This window comes from Nycticebus coucang, chromosome 16 (assembly GCF_027406575.1).
Source record: "Nycticebus coucang isolate mNycCou1 chromosome 16, mNycCou1.pri, whole genome shotgun sequence".
In the NCBI taxonomy this organism is placed as follows: Eukaryota; Metazoa; Chordata; class Mammalia; order Primates; family Lorisidae; genus Nycticebus; species Nycticebus coucang.
The window spans coordinates 14,099,665-14,117,268 of NC_069795.1; the positions used below are offsets into that span (position 1 = coordinate 14,099,665).

At 40.9% G+C, this 17,604-nt stretch overlaps 1 protein-coding gene across 2 annotated transcripts in view; it reads left to right on the top strand.

Annotated features, from left to right (window-relative positions):
* TIAM1 (TIAM Rac1 associated GEF 1) overlaps nucleotides 1–17,604 on the top strand; it is a 198,924-nt gene that overhangs the window by 149,942 nt on the left and 31,378 nt on the right. The window contains exons 1-4 of one of the 2 annotated variants that reach the window (XM_053564926.1): nucleotides 1,997–2,367; nucleotides 9,196–9,375; nucleotides 10,896–10,964; nucleotides 11,266–11,391. In XM_053564926.1, coding sequence (XP_053420901.1) covers nucleotides 2,281–2,367; nucleotides 9,196–9,375; nucleotides 10,896–10,964; nucleotides 11,266–11,391 — 462 coding nt within the window. In that variant the 5' untranslated portion in view covers nucleotides 1,997–2,280. Of the gene's footprint in view, nucleotides 1–1,996; nucleotides 2,368–9,195; nucleotides 9,376–10,895; nucleotides 10,965–11,265; nucleotides 11,392–17,604 lie in introns of those variants that run through there. The other variant, XM_053564925.1, reaches the window with a different exon arrangement.

Below are 17,604 nucleotides of genomic sequence, written 5' to 3' on the forward strand. Positions count from 1 at the left end.
ACTTGGCAATCTACCCACCTTGGCCTCCCAGAGTGCTAGGATTCAAGCCACCACACCCAGCCTTGTGTTATTAATAATAAGTAGATGTAACGCTTATTTAATGTTTTGTATGTATTAGGTACTATTCCATATTATTTTGTCTCTGTAGAGAGATACTATTATTTTTTCCTATTTTATAGATGAGTAGTGAAACAGAGAGGTTAAGTGACTCGCTGAAGGTCACAAAGCTCCATAATATCGAAATCAATATGCAAACCTAGTTTGCCTACAGACCTTGTGTTGTTAATGGCTATGTTGAAACTATACTTTTTGTCCAGATTGTTAAAGTCTGATGTTCAATAGCAGGCTTGCTTTAACAAAAATAAGTAAGGCTTGGTGGTGGCTCATGATTAGCATTCTGGGAGGGCCAGGAAGAAGGATCCCTTGAGCTCGGAAGGAAGTTGAGATGATCCTGAGCAAGAGCAAGACTCATCTCTACTAAAAATGGAAAAAAATAGCTGGGTGTTGTGGCTGGCACCTGTAGGTGCAGCTGCTTGGGGAGGCTGAGACAGGAGGAACGCTTCAACCCGGGAGTTTGTGGTTGCTGTGAGCTAGGCATGGCACTTCCAGCCTGGGAAACAGAGTGATACTCCGTCTCAATTAAAAAAGAAGAAGAAGAAGAAGGGCGGCGCCTGTGGCTCAAAGGAGCAGGGTGCTGGCCCCATATGCCCGAGGTGGCGGGTTCAAACCCAGCCCTGGCCAAGAACCGAAAAAAAAAAAAAAAAAAGGATTAATTTAATTTATTTGTGGTGCTGTAGGCCAGTTAAATATATAGTGATTAACGATTTAAATATTTTCCTAATGCTTAATTTTTCTGTTTTTTTTTAAATGTTTTAAAGTAAACAACTATCAAACAACTTATTTTAAGCGAGCAACTATCTTAAACTTTTCTTAAGGGTAAATTTTTTTTGATGTGCCTTCTTTAAAATATGTACTTTTTCTTGAGAACAAACTGAAAATTAATTTCTAATTTATTTAGCTTAGCTGTCTAAATGTGGAAGGATGATTTAGCCTTGTATGAAGACACCAGGCTGGGAGTAGAAATGTAAATAAATAAATAAATAAAAAGTCATCTTTTTTAATTCTCCCTGAATATGCGAAAGCATTTGATTTTGTTGTGGTTATTGAGTATTTTCTCTGTTCTTGCTAAGTGAACTGTTTGACACACTATTGGGCGGGATAAAGAGAAAGCATTCCGGAGTTCGGTGTGTTTTTCACCAATTTTAAATAGCAGATTTTGCTGTGAATGGCCTTTTGGAGTTAAGCAAGTAGATAATTGTGCCCTTGTTGCTCAGCAGTGGTGGCGCTGGAATGTCACAGCCAGGGAGTGGGGGTTGGGGCCCTCACACCGCCCAGGAAGTTCAGCCCTGGCTTTCTCTTTTGTGAGCCACCTCCTTCCTCTTGTGACTGTGGGTGACAACCTCAAAAGCCTCATCACCACTGGCTACTTGTTTCCCTGCTCCTAATCAAAAACACTTGTTTCTGGAAACGAATGCTAATTAGCTCCGGACAGTCACGTGTCACGCATTCCAGGCCTCCCGGCTGCTGTGATTCTGTTTTCCTTTTAACAAATGTATTAGAATCATTTTCAGGACATTTCCATTCAGAATGACTTCTTCTTTTTTTTTTCTTTTTAATCCGTACTGTTAATGTCTTAGAAGTGTCTGCTTTTGAAACAAAGCATAAGCAGAAAATGTGAAACTATCTACACTTTTAAAAAGCATATATGTATTTTCTTTAGTTCTGGCTCCTGACTCACTGGGGAAAACGCTTTCGAAGTTGTCAGAGCCGGCAGGTTTAATATTCCTGTGTGGTGCCTGGTGCTGGCCAATCAGCTGATCGCAGGCTGCAGGGCAGAGACGCTCTCCCATCCCAGGGAGGCGTTTTGTGCTTTGTTTTTTCTTGCCTGCTTCGGCTCTTTCCCTTTCTGGAACTTTTGTTGTTTAGTCAGGTGAAATCAAAGCATGTGTTCTGGTCCATAGTTTAGCCTTTGATAGCTTCCCAGAGGGCGCTGACGGGAAGCAGGTGCGGCTCTTGGTCCCACTGTCGCTGTCCTTGCTGCATTGAGAGGTGGCCGTGGGTTTTCAGGGGGAAACCAGCATGAGATACCCATAGGAGAGAGGATGCTCTCTTTGGAGCTGGAAGGCGCTTGGTGCTCTGGGAGCATTTTGAGAAACTTCTGTTTCCGTGCTGAACACGTCAGGCGGTACAATTAATGACCATGAGAATATATTCCTGAGGATGTCTGCATTGTGGAAAATAAAGCGCAAGCCCAGGATTGAACACGATGACAGGTCCAGTGACTCTATATATCGGACACTTCATCTGGTGAGCGCGTTTGCTATTTGAATGCTGCCGTGTTAGTCTTTGTTAATATACATTGTGACTTTCCGGCTGAATTGTTGTTCAACCCATAGCTGGTGGTTATACTTGTTCCATTTAACCAAGTTTTATCCTTTTGTCCTCTGGACCCCTCGGGTGACAGAGAACATACAGTAAGCTTTTTTTGGAGGTCAAGGGGAGGAGCAATTGGTGTGGAATTGAATTTGCCTAGAAGCTTTACATTTATCTACTTATCTACTCTTTTAGACTTCAATGGAAGAAAGATCTAGTTTGCTTTTTTTTTTTTAGTTAATTGTCACCGGAATTGTTTCCTTTCTTTTGATTATTGAGATTTTGTGTTTTGAGTTATATGCATGGGAAGTCTCTCCCACAACCCCCTTGTCCCCTCAGATTGGCTTATTGGGGTTCAGCAGACAGTTCTGGAAATAAGATGTTCCACTTGCTTCCTTTTACTAAGCTTTAGGTGTGTTTGACTTTATTTCTGCTTGTTTGAGAAGGAAATATAAAAAAAGTGTTGGTTCAGGGGATGGTTTCATGTCAATTGGACTATTTGAGCAGGTAAATATTAACTCTTTAATAAAATGTAGTGAGTTGCTGGCAAGAAATAATTTAACAGAATCAAGCTGAAGCTTATGTTAATTAATTATTGATATCAGAGTCTGTTACCGATAGAATTTTGTGTCATTTAATGAAACTTAGATAGTCAGTGCATCTGATTTACTCAAATCATCCTTCTTCCCTTCCTGGATGTTTCTTCTTTGAACAAACTTCTTTGAAGTCTGTTTAAGAGGAAACAGGAAGAAGTGATGGAGAACTGTAGTGATGATCATTCTGTATAATGTCTCTGAGATTATGGAGTGCATGGTACCCCCCAAAAGCTTATAAGTAAAGGCTATAGCATTTAGGCCACTCTGGCCCCTTTTATATCCGTGGGCTGTGTTATATCGGTCAAACTCAAAGAACAGTTTTAGAACTGTGAACTCATCCAGAGTTAGAAATTGCCTTTAGTGATTGCATAACAGGAAGAGCTTAAACAGCTGGGTAGCTTGAGTCGCTAGTGTGTACTTAAAAGTCTATCCCCCTCTTTTTGTCCTCTCTTTTCATCTTCCACAGGGGAAAGCGATATTATAAACATGGAGCTTCACGCTGGCCTCAGTAAAGTGGCCCATTTCCTCTCCTCTGCCATTGTCCTCCTCGTCTCTGTAGGTTGGCTGGATAATTCCTAGTCCTGACAGGGGAACCGTTCTGCTACCCCTTAAAAATGTTAAACTCTGAAATGCCTGTAAGTGCTTTTTGGTTTCTAGAGTGACCAATTGCAGTCCTCAAGGGGGGAAAGGTTTGTATTTTTCCTGATGGAGAATTCTGGTCTGTCTTCCTCTTGCAGAGGCCCTTAGCTTCTTGTCCCAGATACAGGAAGCGTGGCTTGCAGGTGCATGATGACAGCCTCTCCAGGAGTCTGCCTTTGTGGGCAGCGCTTGGTGTGGGAGTGATGGGAATGCCCCCTAACCCGCAGTGATGGAGCTGGGCAAAGCCCTGCGCTCCGCACCTCCCATATTCTGCATCCCGGCTGAGCTGCCATGTGGGTTCTGATGGATTTCCATGTAAAGAAGTTTGCCACAGTAAGGGACAAGAGGGATTTAAAAGCTGGGTCACAGTAGGTAAAAATCTTTACCTTAAAGGCTGCCTCAAAGAAGACCTGTGTTTCATATTTCCCTCAAAGGACATTTCTGGGGTAATAGTTTGATAAACCCAAGTTCTCAAACTTGATGTTACCCTTTTAAGTTGCTTACAAATAAAAAATTGAGTCTGTAAATAAAACCTTTGGACAATATCTGTCAAATGTTTGTTAACGGAAAAGAAGCCATACTCTGTAAAATAACTTAGGGAGGTTTATTCTGAGCCATATTTGAGGACCCAGAGCCATACCCAAGAAGCCTTGAGCATCTGGACTCATCGTGGTGGGGTTACAGTTTGGTTTTATATCTTTTAGGGGAGACAGGGAATACAGGTGAGGTCATAAATCATTAAGTGGAAAACATACATTGGTTTGGCCCCAAAAGGTGGGACATCTGGAAGCTGGACCTTACAGGTTACAGGTGGGTTTAAAGATTCTTCAACAGACAATTGCTGAATGTTAGGCCCTATCAAAAAAACCAGTACTCATGTAAAGGCCCCTTAAGATAAAGGGTCTGTTAATTAGAGAAAGTACCTGAAGGACTCAGGTGGCTTGTTATGTATATTGAGGACCTGCAGGTAGGTCTTGCATAGGCTTAGGCCTGTTAGTAAGTCACTAAGGATGTCTCTAAGAAGCGTGGGGGGTGTGATGAGGCCAGTCTGATCTCCTTTCTCATGGCTAGCAACTCAGTTATAGGAGCCTCTTGGCCAAGAGGGGGTCTGGTCAGTCAGTTACTGAGGAGGGAGCCTTAAGTATTTATTTTAGTTCCCAGTGTGCATTGTAACTTCTAAGTCTATGTTCTACGTTCTTTACTTTGTTTTTTGGAGACAGAGTCTCAAGCCGTCGCCCTGGGTAGAGTGCTCTGGCGTCACAGCTCACAGCAACCTCCAACTCTTGGGTTTAAGCGATTCTCTTGCCTCAGCCTCCCAAGTAGCTGGGACTACAGGTGCCCACCGCAACGCCCAGCTTTTTTTTGTTTGTTTTTGGTTGTAGTTGTCATTGCTGTTTGGCGGGACCGGGCTGGATTTGAACCCTTCAGCTCTGGTGTGTGCGGCCGGCACTCTAGCTGCTTGAGCTATATAGGTGCTGAGCCAGTTCTGTGTTCTTCTAAGTTCCCCGTGTACATTGTAACTTCTACGTCTTTTTATTTGTTATTCAAGTAACATGCAGTTGACAATAAAGAGATTACATCTATTTGGACTCAGTTCCTCCTGATATTCCTAAGAGTTTGTACCTTGAGGCAGTTAGTGAACAAAGCTGCCAGTGGAGAAACTACTGTGTTTCTTGCTCAGCTTTGGAGATCACTCAGCTAAGGCTGTCTTAGGCTTAGGAATGTGTTAGTAAGAAGTGGATGCTTCAGGCTCTGAACTCTCCAAAGAGGACCCAAGAGGATTTTTAGGCGTCCCTCAGGATGCTAAAGTATTTCCCAATAGAATCCAGGACCTGGCTCAAGGGCTGAGACAAGAGAAAACTGAATAACATGGCTGTTTGGGGGTGAGGTGAGGATAGGAGACAGCAGAGTTTTAGATTCCTGAAGCCCTAGCTCACTTCGTACTAGTCTAAGCTTCACCTAGTGAGTGTGGTTAAAACTAAAGATGCCAAATTTTAGAGAAGATGGTGAATTTTGCACAAAGTCAGGAACCCTATTCACACTCTTAAAAATGGAAATCCTGAAGTATTTATGGTGAATCAGAGGCAATGGAAACCCAGAAACCTGGTTCCATACTGTTATTTCAATGAGATACAGCTGAGAGAGGTAACCAGCCAGTGTGGTGTGTCTTGGAAGCACAGGCAAGCGCATTTTGGAGTTTCCTGTTTTGGGTATGTGTTTATAATATTTGTCTTCTGTAAACTCATGAGACATACTTACTATAATATATAAGGACATGGGTTTCACATGGTCAATTGATGTAAGTGATAAAGTGCAGGAAAGTATACCATACCTCTTGAGTAAGGTCATTTCTGTTTAGCATCGTCTCATTATAACGCTGACCAGAAAAAAAAATTGATTTCCAGGTAGGGCCTCCAGGTAGATGAATACTGCACATTTTTCCCATGGTTTTGTGAGTCTGGTTTCCTCTCGCATCCCCAAATGTACACATTAGGTTAACTGGTGTGTCTAAACGGTCCCAGTCTGAACAAGTGCGTGGGAGTGTGTGTGTGTTAGAGAGAGAGAGATCGTGCCATGATGAGATGGATCTTGTTCTGGATTTGTTCTCACCTTTTCCTCTGAGCTCCTGGGATCGATTCAGGCCACCTGGGACTGGAATAAATGAGTTAGAAAATGAATGAATGAATTCCAGTTACTGTGAAATAAACATTTGTAAAGTATATGATAATGATACAAACGTGTGGCTGTACCTGATGAGACAAGTGCTTGGCAATGCTACCGTATTCGTTCTTGTTTGTTTTCCGACTGCCCGGTGGCAGGTGGAGCCTCTTACACTTTTTCCTTTGTGAACATTTATTTCTTGATTTACCCTACCACCACTACAACTTTACAAAAGTTGTGTCAATAATTAACTCGCTTTTATCTGTCTTACATGAGTATGCAGCTCACATTTATCTCTTTCTTAACATTAGAAGTGCTTTGGTTTGTAGTTAGAAGTTTGTTGATGTTTTTTGATCAGAAAAATGCAGGAGGAACTTCCTTATTCATATCAAGTAGCCTATGATGAAATTGAGTTCTTTATACATCATTTATCTTAAAGTTGCAGTTCCCAAGAACCTATGGACGCTGAGTGAGGACGTACTGCTATGGACTGCAAAGATGGATGTATTTTTCATTAAGTAGTAGTTTTCCTTTTAATTTGTGTGAAGAATAAACAGCTGTGGTTATTGTTGACCTATGTTAAAAAAGCAGTATGTAGCAAAGGTGCCATTTATACATTTGTTGTTACTTTCCTTTGCCAGGTACCAAATCAAAGCAATTAGGAGAGTTTGGGATAAGATGGGGGTAGGGTGTTTAATCAGTTGTCACCACCAGATGTCCGTGGGATTCTCATTTTGTGAGTTTTTTTTTTTATTTTTTTCCCATATGACTATGTTATAATGAGTTGCCCATTACAGTTACCAGCTCATCTGAAAGACACGACCATTTTTGTTAAAATGGACATATTTGTCCATTTTAATTTTTGAAAAGCCCTGTTTGTATATTTAGTGATGACAGTGAGTTCGTAAAATCCTAGCATCGCTAAATGTAACTGTTGAGTTTATTTCTACTGAAATAAGTTTGATTAAAAACACCCGGTCTTTATTTTTTTTAATAGCCTTATTGAGATCTAATTCACATGCTAGAGAATTCAGCCCATTTTGCTCATTTTTTTCCAGTCACTCAGTTAACATTTGAAACACACAAATCCATAGAAAACATTGAATAGTGCCGCTGACAGGTGACTGACACCTTCTGGCAGGTAAGACCTAGTTTAGCACTATTAACAAATAAGCTGTGGTGACTGAAGGAGAATGCCATGGTTGTTGGTCCTGACTCTCCTCTTTGCTGTCAGACTCAGCTGCTAATGCAGGCTTGTGAGGTTCCGATTTTCGCTGTCCTTGTACTGTCTTTATTCCACAGTTTCTTCCTGTTTGGATATGCTAAGGAGGGAAAGGCTCTGTAAAGTTAGCCGCCTTCCTCTGTGTTTAAAATTGTCCGGTGGAACACACTTGGTTTTAGCTTTTCTGCCCTACATAAAATGCCAGGCTTGCCTCTCAGCTCTGTTAGAGCACTGTTGTTTGGGGGAGGATGTTCTTCTCATGTTCTTCCCTGGTAAGTGGGTGACAGAAGAAGCCATTATTTCTTGGCACAGTATTTATTGGAAATACTTAGTACCAGGGCAGCACCTGTGGCTCAAAGGAGTAGGGTGCGGCCCCCATATGCCAGAGGTGGTGTGTTCAAACCCGCTCCTAGCCCCAGCCAAAAACTGCAGAAAAAAAAGAAAGAAAGAAAGAAAGAAATACTTAGTACCTAGGGTTGAATTCGGTAGACGCAGAAGAGCAGGAGCAGGCAGCTACTCCCTTTGAGGAGGTGTCCATTAAACGTTCCTAGAGCACGCAGGAGTCTATCAGAACAAATGTTAATGAACTAGATTTGGGGCTACAAAGTAGCCTTTGGAACAATTCCATAGGAAACTAAAAACAAATATGGATATTTATACATCTCAACCCAAAGATTCTGATTAAGTTGATCTGGGGTGTTCACAGAGCTTTGGGAGGTCTGAAAGCTCCCCAGGTGATGGCAATTACAATATGCAGGTAAGGTAGAGAACCTACCTTCCCCTCCTGGGTTTTCAGCAGCCCATGTTTGGAGAACTGTTTTACATAACTTGAATAGTTGGAATGTTAGAATCCTAGAATCCTGAATTTCAAATGGATGACAGAATCTTGTGCAGCCTTTCCTGTCTGCCCCTGATTCATCACTGATAGCGGTTAGGTGGAGACTGGGATTTCCCATTGAGGTCTGTTTCAGGGTAACTCCCTTATTCGTAGAGGAGAGTGATTTTCTTTCTGCTTTTGGAGAAGCCAGCAAGATAAAAACTTTTTTTAATGTGTGGGTATCTGTGTCAATTTTTAACAGAGACAGGAATAATCTTAGCTTGTAAAATTGTTCATCCGTGTAACATTGCAAAGTAAGACGTGTACTGATAGTACACTTCTGAGAGTCTGACAATTAATTAGTGTTGTACCTTGGGTGAAATGCCATTAACTTCTGTATCTCCTAATTTATTAGCTTCTTGCACAGTGGTTAAGATCATAAAGCTTTGGAATCAGCTTTCCTGGTTCAAATCCCAGCTCTCCCACTTATGTGCTGGGTTACCATGGATGAGTCGCTTAACTCTCTGGACTTCCATTGTCCTGTTAAATGGGAGTGCTGATAACCCTGACCATAGGGGCAGAACGTATTAGGCCAGTGCCTGACGTGCAGCTGAGCACTGAGTATATGTTGACAGTTGTTATTATGATTGTTTTGCATTTAAGGGGCCCTCATGTGTGGAGCAGTTTGGGGAAATGTGGGATTATCATTCCTATGTGACAGCTCATCAACCAGCAAGAACACCTCCCGGGGGACAGGTGTCAGACCAGTCTCTCTAATGAGGGATAATGACCTCTGTCCTCCTTCCCTTTTCCCCTGTCCTCTGCAGAGTACAGAACAGGTGGCCGCGTTTTGCCGCAGTTTACATGAGATGAACCCCTCTGACTCGAGCCCGTCTCCTCAGGACTCCACAGGGCCTCAGCTGGCGACCATGAGACAACTGTCTGACGCAGATAAGCTGCGCAAGGTGATCTGTGAGCTCCTGGAGACGGAGCGCACCTACGTCAAGGTGCGTCTGCTCCCCGCACTCCCTTCCTTCCGGGCCTTCTCTCCCTCCACTTCTGGAAGGAACGAAGTTGGTGTGTCTGTGCTGTTTCTGACCAAAAACAAGGTTCAGCTGAGTAACCAAGAGTATCTTGGTCACTCATATGGAATTTAACCTTTACTCTGAATGTGAAAGTCTCCTTTTGAGGTCTGGGTGGGGTGGCTCACACCAGCAATCCTAGCATTCTGAGAGGCCAAGGAGGGTGAATTGTTTGAGCTCAGGAGTTTGAGACCAACCTGAGCAAGGGTGAGATCCCATTTCTACTAAAAATAGAAAAATTAGCTGGGTGTTGTGGCAGGTGCCTGTAGTCCCAGCTACTCAGGAGGCTGAGGCAAGAGAATCACTAAAGCCCAAGAGTTTGAGGTTGCTGTGAGCTGTGATGCTACAGCACTCTAGCCAGCATGACAGCGTGAGACTCTGTCTCAAAATAAATAAGTAAGTAAAAATAAATAAGAGTTTTTAAAATCTCCTTTTTAATTTTAAGGAAAAACTGTATTAAAATTGTAATAATTGATATATTCTGATATCGTTTATTTTATATACTATATCCCTTGTCAAGTCAAATGTGACTTGCATTACAGTTTTTTTTTTGTTGAGACAGAGTCTCACTGTACCGCCCTCGGGTAGAGTGCCGTGGCGTCACACGGCTCACAGCAACCTCTAACTCTTGGGCTTACGCGATTCTCTTGCCTCAGCCTCCCGAGCAGATGGGACTACAGGCACCCGCCACAACGCCCGGCTATTTTTTTTGTTTTTGTTGCAGTTTGGCCAGGGCTGGGTTTGAACCCGCCACCTTTGGCATATGGGGCCGGCGCCCTACTCACTGAGCCACAGGCGCCACCCGAGCATTACAGTTTTAATACAGTTTTTCCTTTCTTAAAATGTGTGTATATATTTTTGATACCCTGTATGTGTGTGTGTGTTTGTGTGTGTAGGTATAAAAAGGTGGTGAGTATTAAGTGATCCTTCTTACCCTTCTAAATATGTTGTTGAGCTAATACTAAAACTGGATTTAGTTTTTGGAAAGGTTGAGGGCATTATATCTTCATAATCTGAGTCTAAGCTGAAGGGTATTAATCTGTTGTCTATTCATTATCACTTGTTCTGACGTCCAGTTATATTCCCCATATGAAAGCAGTGTGATCTGTTTAATTATCTATATTTTAGTCTTTAAATCGAGTTAGCAAAGTAGGGCCCTGGGGCCAAATGCAGCCTGCTGCCTAGTTTGGCAAATAAAGTTTTACGAGAACAAAGCTGCACTCATTGCTCTAAGTATCATCTGCACCTGCTTTTGTAGGAGTGACAACAGAGACCACATGGCCTGCAGAGCCTATGTATCACAGGAAGGGTGGGCTTGCTCCTGCTTTTATGGACTTAATGAGCTAAAGTCTATACTGTTAGCATTTGGGGCATGATCTGTTGTTCTCCTTTAGATTCTTCGTAGACTTTTAGATGTGCTAATGAGGTGTCCTTTCAACTCTTAGGACCTAAACTGTCTCATGGAGAGATACCTGAAGCCGCTTCAAAAAGAAACTTTTCTCACCCAAGATGAGGTATGGTGGAAATGGTCTTAACTTGGTGAGCGTCACATTGCAGTTTGATTTGTTGGTGAAAAGGAAAAAATATGGTAAAGCCCACATATTTCAGTATACTGAACAGTTGAACTCATTCAATTGTGATAAATAGGACAAATTATTTCCTGTTAAACTATGCTGTGTGCTTGGAGAGTAAGGAGGGTAGGGGGATCATTCTCTTAATTGGTAAGAATTGACAGGAAAACCTTGTAATCCAATACAAATAGTTTGTGAAGGCTGTTGAAAGAGGAGGTAGATTAAATTCTGCTTTATTTTCCAGCTTGATGTGCTCTTTGGAAATTTAACTGAAATGGTAGAGTTTCAAGTAGAATTCCTTAAAACTCTAGAAGATGGAGTGAGACTGGTACCTGATTTGGAAAAGCTTGAGAAAGTGGACCAATTTAAGGTAAGACTCATCTTCAGGTGGTGCAAAGCTGCCTCCCAGTGTGGTGTGGATTATGCTGTGGGTCAAGCTGAATGCTGTGGTAACACGTTGTCTATAGGAAGATCTCCCTGGTCTGTTCTCATGCTCATGGTGATAATGTCTTCCTTGGACTGCCACGTGGGGGTCAGACCCTTAATGGAATCCCAGAGGAGGAGCCAGTATGTCTTGCTAGTCTGGCTAAGGGAAAACCAGTGCTACCAACTTGAGTTACACTGATGCAGGTGCTGGCTGTTACTCTGGAAGATGTACCAACCTTGACCTGTGTTCAGTTTACAGGGGGGCCTTTAATACTTTAGCTATTTGCAAATTAGAATCACACTCTGGCCTCCCAGTAAACAAGTTATCCTGTTCTGAGAAACTTTGCTTAATGGAAGTGGTTAGCGTTATCCAGGAGGGAGACAGTCTGCTAGCACGCAGTGTCCTCGCAAGCTTAATGAGGATTGATGACAAGTGCCTTAGCAAGGATGTGTATGGCCTATTTCCTCTTCCCTGGTTGGCATCCTGTGCTGCGTCTCCAACTGGCAGAACTCATTGATTCCTGTGCTGGCTCGTATGTCACCGTGTGTGATTAATTAAGATATAACTGACAAATAATACACTGTACATATTTAAAGTATGCAGTTTAAATTTTCACACACACACACACACACACACACACACACACACAGTTGTAAGCCATCACCATGATCAGGACCGTGAACATAGCCATCACCCCTGGAAGTCTTTCCGCCCCTGTGTGGTTTCTCTCTCCTGCCTCTTGCTGCCTCTCTCCCACCCGAGCTCTGCCTTCTGTTCCTTTAGGCAGGTTTGCATCGTTCGGGAATTGGAATCCTACAGCACATCACCTTCTTTCTGTGTGGGGTTTTCACACTGTGTTGTTCTATTGGGACCCGTCCATATTCCTGCATGTGTCAACAGCACATCCTTCTTGGTCCCTGAGTAGACTTTCCTGTGTAGCTAGGCTTTGTTATCCTTGCCCCTTTGTTGGGTTGTCACCTCAAACAAAGCTACTGTGAACATTTGAGTCTGAGCTTTAGTGTGAATATCCACTTTCATTTCTCTTAAGTACCTAGGAGTTGGAACATTTGGGTCTTATGGTAAGCGTATATTTAACTTTTGAAGAAACTGAGGGGTGAGAAAGTGGTTATTCCATTGTCCCCCCCTACTCTTCTGATAAGGTCATGATCACGCTTTGATGTTAGCCATTCTAATAGGTCTGTAGTAGCACCTCGTTATGGTGCTAATTTTACTTATGATAAGGAACATCTCTTTATGTGCTTATTTGCCTTCAATGTATCCTCTTTTGTGTTTACTCAAATTGTTTGTGCATTTATTTTACTTATACCACGTGTTGAGATTCAACCGTGTTTTGTATATTCTGAATATAAGTCCTTTATTTAGTATAGGATTTATAATTATGTTTTCCCAGTCTGAGGCTTGTCTTTTTCTTTTCTTTTTTCTTCTGTTGGAAGTTGTCAACTTTTTTTTTTAATGAGGGTATGTACAATTAAGTTGCACAAATTGCTTTTGCAGAGTTAAAGGCTATGTTGTAGTTGTGCCCTTTCCCCAGCAGTGTGCCGTATCCGTGCAGTGTACCCGCTGGGTAGGAATGTACCCACCCCTTTACCCTTCCCCGTTTCAATTAATTTAGTTTTTTTTGTTGTTGTTGTTAGATCATAGCTGTGTACATTAGTGCAATCAAGGGGTACAATGTGCTGGTTTCGTATACAATCTGAAATATTCTCATCAAACTGTTCAACGTAGCCTTCGTGGCATTTTCTTAGTTATTATATGTAGACATTTGTATACTGCATTTAGCAGGTTTCACCTGTACCCATTCTAAGATGCACCGTAGGTGTGGCCCCACCCATTACCCTTCCTCCACCCAAACCTCCCCCCTCCCTTTCCCTCCCTTGGCCCTTTCCTCATAGTCTTGTGCTATAGTTGGGTTATAGCCTTCATGTGAAAGCTATAATTTAGCTTCATAGTAGGGCTGAGTACATTGGATACTTTTTCTTCCATTCCTGAGATACTTTGCTAAGAAGAATATATTCCAGCTCCATCCATGTAAACATGAAAGAGGTAAAGTCTCCATCTTTCTTTAAGGCTGCATAATATTCCATGGTATACATGTACCACAATCTGCTAGTCCATTCGTGGGTCGATGGACACTTGGGCTTCTTCCATGACTTAGCAATTATGAATTGGGCTGCAATAAACATTCTGGTACATATGTCTTTGATATATTGTGATTTTTGGTCTTCTGGATATAAACTTAGTAAAGGAATTATAGGATCGAATAGCAGGTCTATTTTTAGGTCTCTAAGTATTCTCCAAACATCCTTCTAGAAGGAACGTATTAGTGTGCGTTCCCACCAGCAGTGTAGAAGTGTGCCATTTTCTCCACATCCACACCAACATCTCTGGTTTTGGTATTTTGTTATGTGGGCTACTCTTACTGAGGTTAGGTGATAGCTTAAAGTAGTTTTGATTTGCATTTCTCTGATGATTAAGGATGATGAGCTTTTTTTCATGTGTTTGTAGATCTTGCGTCTGTCTTCTTTAGAGAAGTTTCTCTTCAAGTCCCTTGCCCACCCTGAGATGGGATCACATGTTCTTTTCTTGCAAATACGTTTGAGTTTTCTATGGATTCTGGTTATTAGACCTTTATCGGAGGTATAAACTGCAAATATTTTCTCCCATTCTGAGGGCTGTCTGCTTGCTTTACTTACTATGTTCTTGGCTATGCAGAAGCTTTTTAGTTTGATCAGGTCCCAGTAGTGTATTTTTGATACTGCTTCAATTGCCTGGGGAGTCCTCCTCATAAAATATTCACCCAGGCCGATTCCTTCAAGAGTTTTCCCTGCACTTTCTTCAAGTATTTTTATAGTTTCATGTCTTAAGTTTAAATCTTTTATCCAGTGAGAGTCTGTCTTAGTTAATGGTGAAAGGTGTGGGTCCAGTTTCAATCTTCGACAGTTTGCCAGCCAGTTCACCCAGCACCATTTGTTAAATAGGGAATCTTTTCCCCACTGAATGTTTTTAATTGGCTTGTCAAAGATCAAATAACGGTAAGTAGCTGGATTCATCTCTTGGTTCTCTATTCTGTTCCAGACATCCACTTCTCTGTTTTTGTGCCAATACCATGCTGTTTTGATCACTATTGATTTATAGTACAGTCTCAGGTCTGGTAGCGTGAATCCTCCTGCTTTGTTTTTATTGCTGAGTAATGTTTTGGCTATTCGAGGTTTTTTTCTGATTCCATATAAAATGAAGTATTATTTTTTCAAGATCTTTAAAATATGACAATGGAACTTTAATAGGGATTGCATTAAAATTATATATTGCTTTGGGTAGTATAGACATTTTAACAATATTGATTCTTCCCAGCCAAAAATGGTATGTTTTTCCATTTGTTAACATCTTCACCTATTTCTTTTCTTAAAGTTTCATAGTTCTTTTTGTAGAGATCTTTCACGTCCTTTGTTAGGTATACTCCCAAATATTTCATCTTTTTTGGTACTAATGTGAAAGGAATAGAATCCTAGACTGTTTTTTCAGCTTGGTTATTGTTTGTATATATAAAGGCTACAGATTTATGGGTGTTGATTTTGTAGCCTGAGACATTGCTGTATTCCTTGATCACTTCTAAAAGTTTTGTAGTAGAGTCCCTAGTGTTTTCCAGATGTACGATCATATCATCTGCGAAGAGTGAAAGTTTGATCTCTTCTGACCCTATGTGGATACCCTTGAACACCTTTTCTTCCCTAATTGCAATGGCTAAAACTTTCATTACAATGTTAAAGAGCAATGGAGACAATGGGCAACCTTGCCTGGTTCCTGATCTAAGTGGAAACGATTTCAGTTTAACTCAATTCAATACAATATTGGCTATGGGTTTGCTGTAGATGGCCTCTGTTAGTTTAAGAAATGTCCCTTCTATACCAATTTTCTTAAGTGTTCTGATCATGAAGGGATGCTGGGTATTATCAAAAGCTTTTTCTGCATCAATTGAAAGAATCATATGGTCCTTATTTTTTAGTTTGTTTATGTGCTGCATTATATTTATAGATTTATGTATATTGAACCAGCCTTGAGACCCTGGGATAAATCCCACTTGGTTGTGGTGTATAATTTTTTTGATGTGTTTTTGGATTCTGTTTGTTAGGATCTTATTGAGTATTTTAGCATCAATATTCATTAGTCATTGGTCTATAATTTTCTTTTCTTGTTGGGTCTTTCCCTGGTTTGGGGATCAAGATGATGTTTGCTTCGTAGAATGTGTTGCGTAATATTCCTTCTTTTCTATATTTTGGAAGAGGTTTAGTAATGTAAGTACTAGTTCTTCTTTAAAGTTTTGGTAGAATTCTGACGTAAAGCCATCTGGTCCTGGGCTTTTCTTTTTAGGGAGATTTTGTATAGTTGATGCTATTTCAGATCTTGATATAGGCCTATTCAACATTTCCACTTCATTCTGGCTAAGTCTTGGTAGGTGGAGTACTTCCAGGTATTGGTCGATTTCTTTCAGATTTTCATATTTCTGAGAGTAGAGTTTCTTGTAGTATTCATTAAGGATGTTTTGAATTTCTGAGGGGTCTGTTGTTATTTCATCGTTACCATTTCTGATTGATGAAATTAGAGATTTTACTCTTTTTTTTCCTGGTTAGGTTGGCCAAAGGTTTATCTATTTTATTGATCTTTTCAAAAAACCAACTTTTGGATTTTTTGATCTGTTGTATAATTCTTTTGTTGTCAATTTCATTTAATTCTGCTATGATTTTGGTTATTTTTTTCTGCTGGGTTTGGGGTTGGAGTATTCTTCCTTCTCCAGTTGCTTGAGATGTCCCATTAAGTTATTAACTTCCTCTCTTTCCGTTTTCTTGAGGAAGGCTTGTAGTGGTATAACTTTCCCTCCTAGGACTGCCTTTGCAGTATCCAGAGGTTCTGGAAATTCATGGCCTGATTATTGTTTTGTTCCAAAAATTTAGTGATTTCCTTCTTAATCTTGTCCATAACCCATCTATCCTTCAGCATAAGGTTGTTTAGGTTCCATGTTTTTGTATGGGTATGCAGGTTCCTGTTCTTATTGAGTGCAACTTTTTTTCCATGATGGTCTGAGAAGATGCAAGGAATAATTTCTATTTTTTTTAGTTTGCTGAGGTTAGATTTGTGGCCTAGGATGTGGTCGATTTTGGAGTATGTTTCATTGGCTGATGAGAAGAATGTGTATTCAGTTTTGTTGGGATGAAATGTTCTGTAGATGTCTGTTAAGTTGAATGGTTAAGTTTAAATCTAAACTTTCTTTGCTTAGCTTCTTTTTGGAGGATCTATCCTGCACTGCTAAAAGGGTGTTAAAATCTCCAACTACTATGGAACCTGGAGGAAATCAAGTTGCTCATGTCTGTTAGAGTTTCTCTTATAAATTGAAGTGCATTCTGGTTAGGTGCATAAATATTAATAATTGAAATCTCATCATATTGAGTATTACCTTTAACAAATATGAAGTGTCCATTCTTATGCTACCTTATTTCGGTTGGTTTAAAGCCTGTTGCTTCTGCGAATAGGATTGCAACGCCTGCTTTTTTCTGCTTTCCATTTGCCTGGAGTAGAGATGACCATCCCTTCACCTTGAGTCTATATTTGTCTTTTAATGTAAGATGCGATTCTTGTATGCAGCAGATATCTGGCTTGAGTTTTTGTATCCAGTCAGCCAACCTGTGCCTCTTTAGAGGACTATTTAAACCATTCACATTAATTGAGAATATTGATAAGCCTTTCGAGAGTCCGGTGGACATTTTTCATCCTTTTGCGACTGTGGAAGTTGGAATTTGATCAAAATTTTGTGGGTGGGTTTACTTTTGTGGTGGAGGATTATGCTGGTCTTTATGGAGGATAGGTCTGAGAATATCCTGGAGAGCTGGTTTAGTTATGGCAAATTTCTTCAACATGTCAAAGTCATCGAAGTATTTAATTTTTCCTTCATAAATGAAACTCAGTTTAGCTGGGTACAGGATCCTGGGTTGAAATTTATTTTGTTTTAGGAGATTAAAAGTCGATTACCATCCTCTTCTAGCCTGAAAAGTTTCAGCATAGAGACCTGCAATTATTCTAATGTTTTTGCCCTTGTAAGTGATGGTTTTCTTTCGTCTGGCTGCTTTCAGAATTTTCTCCTTC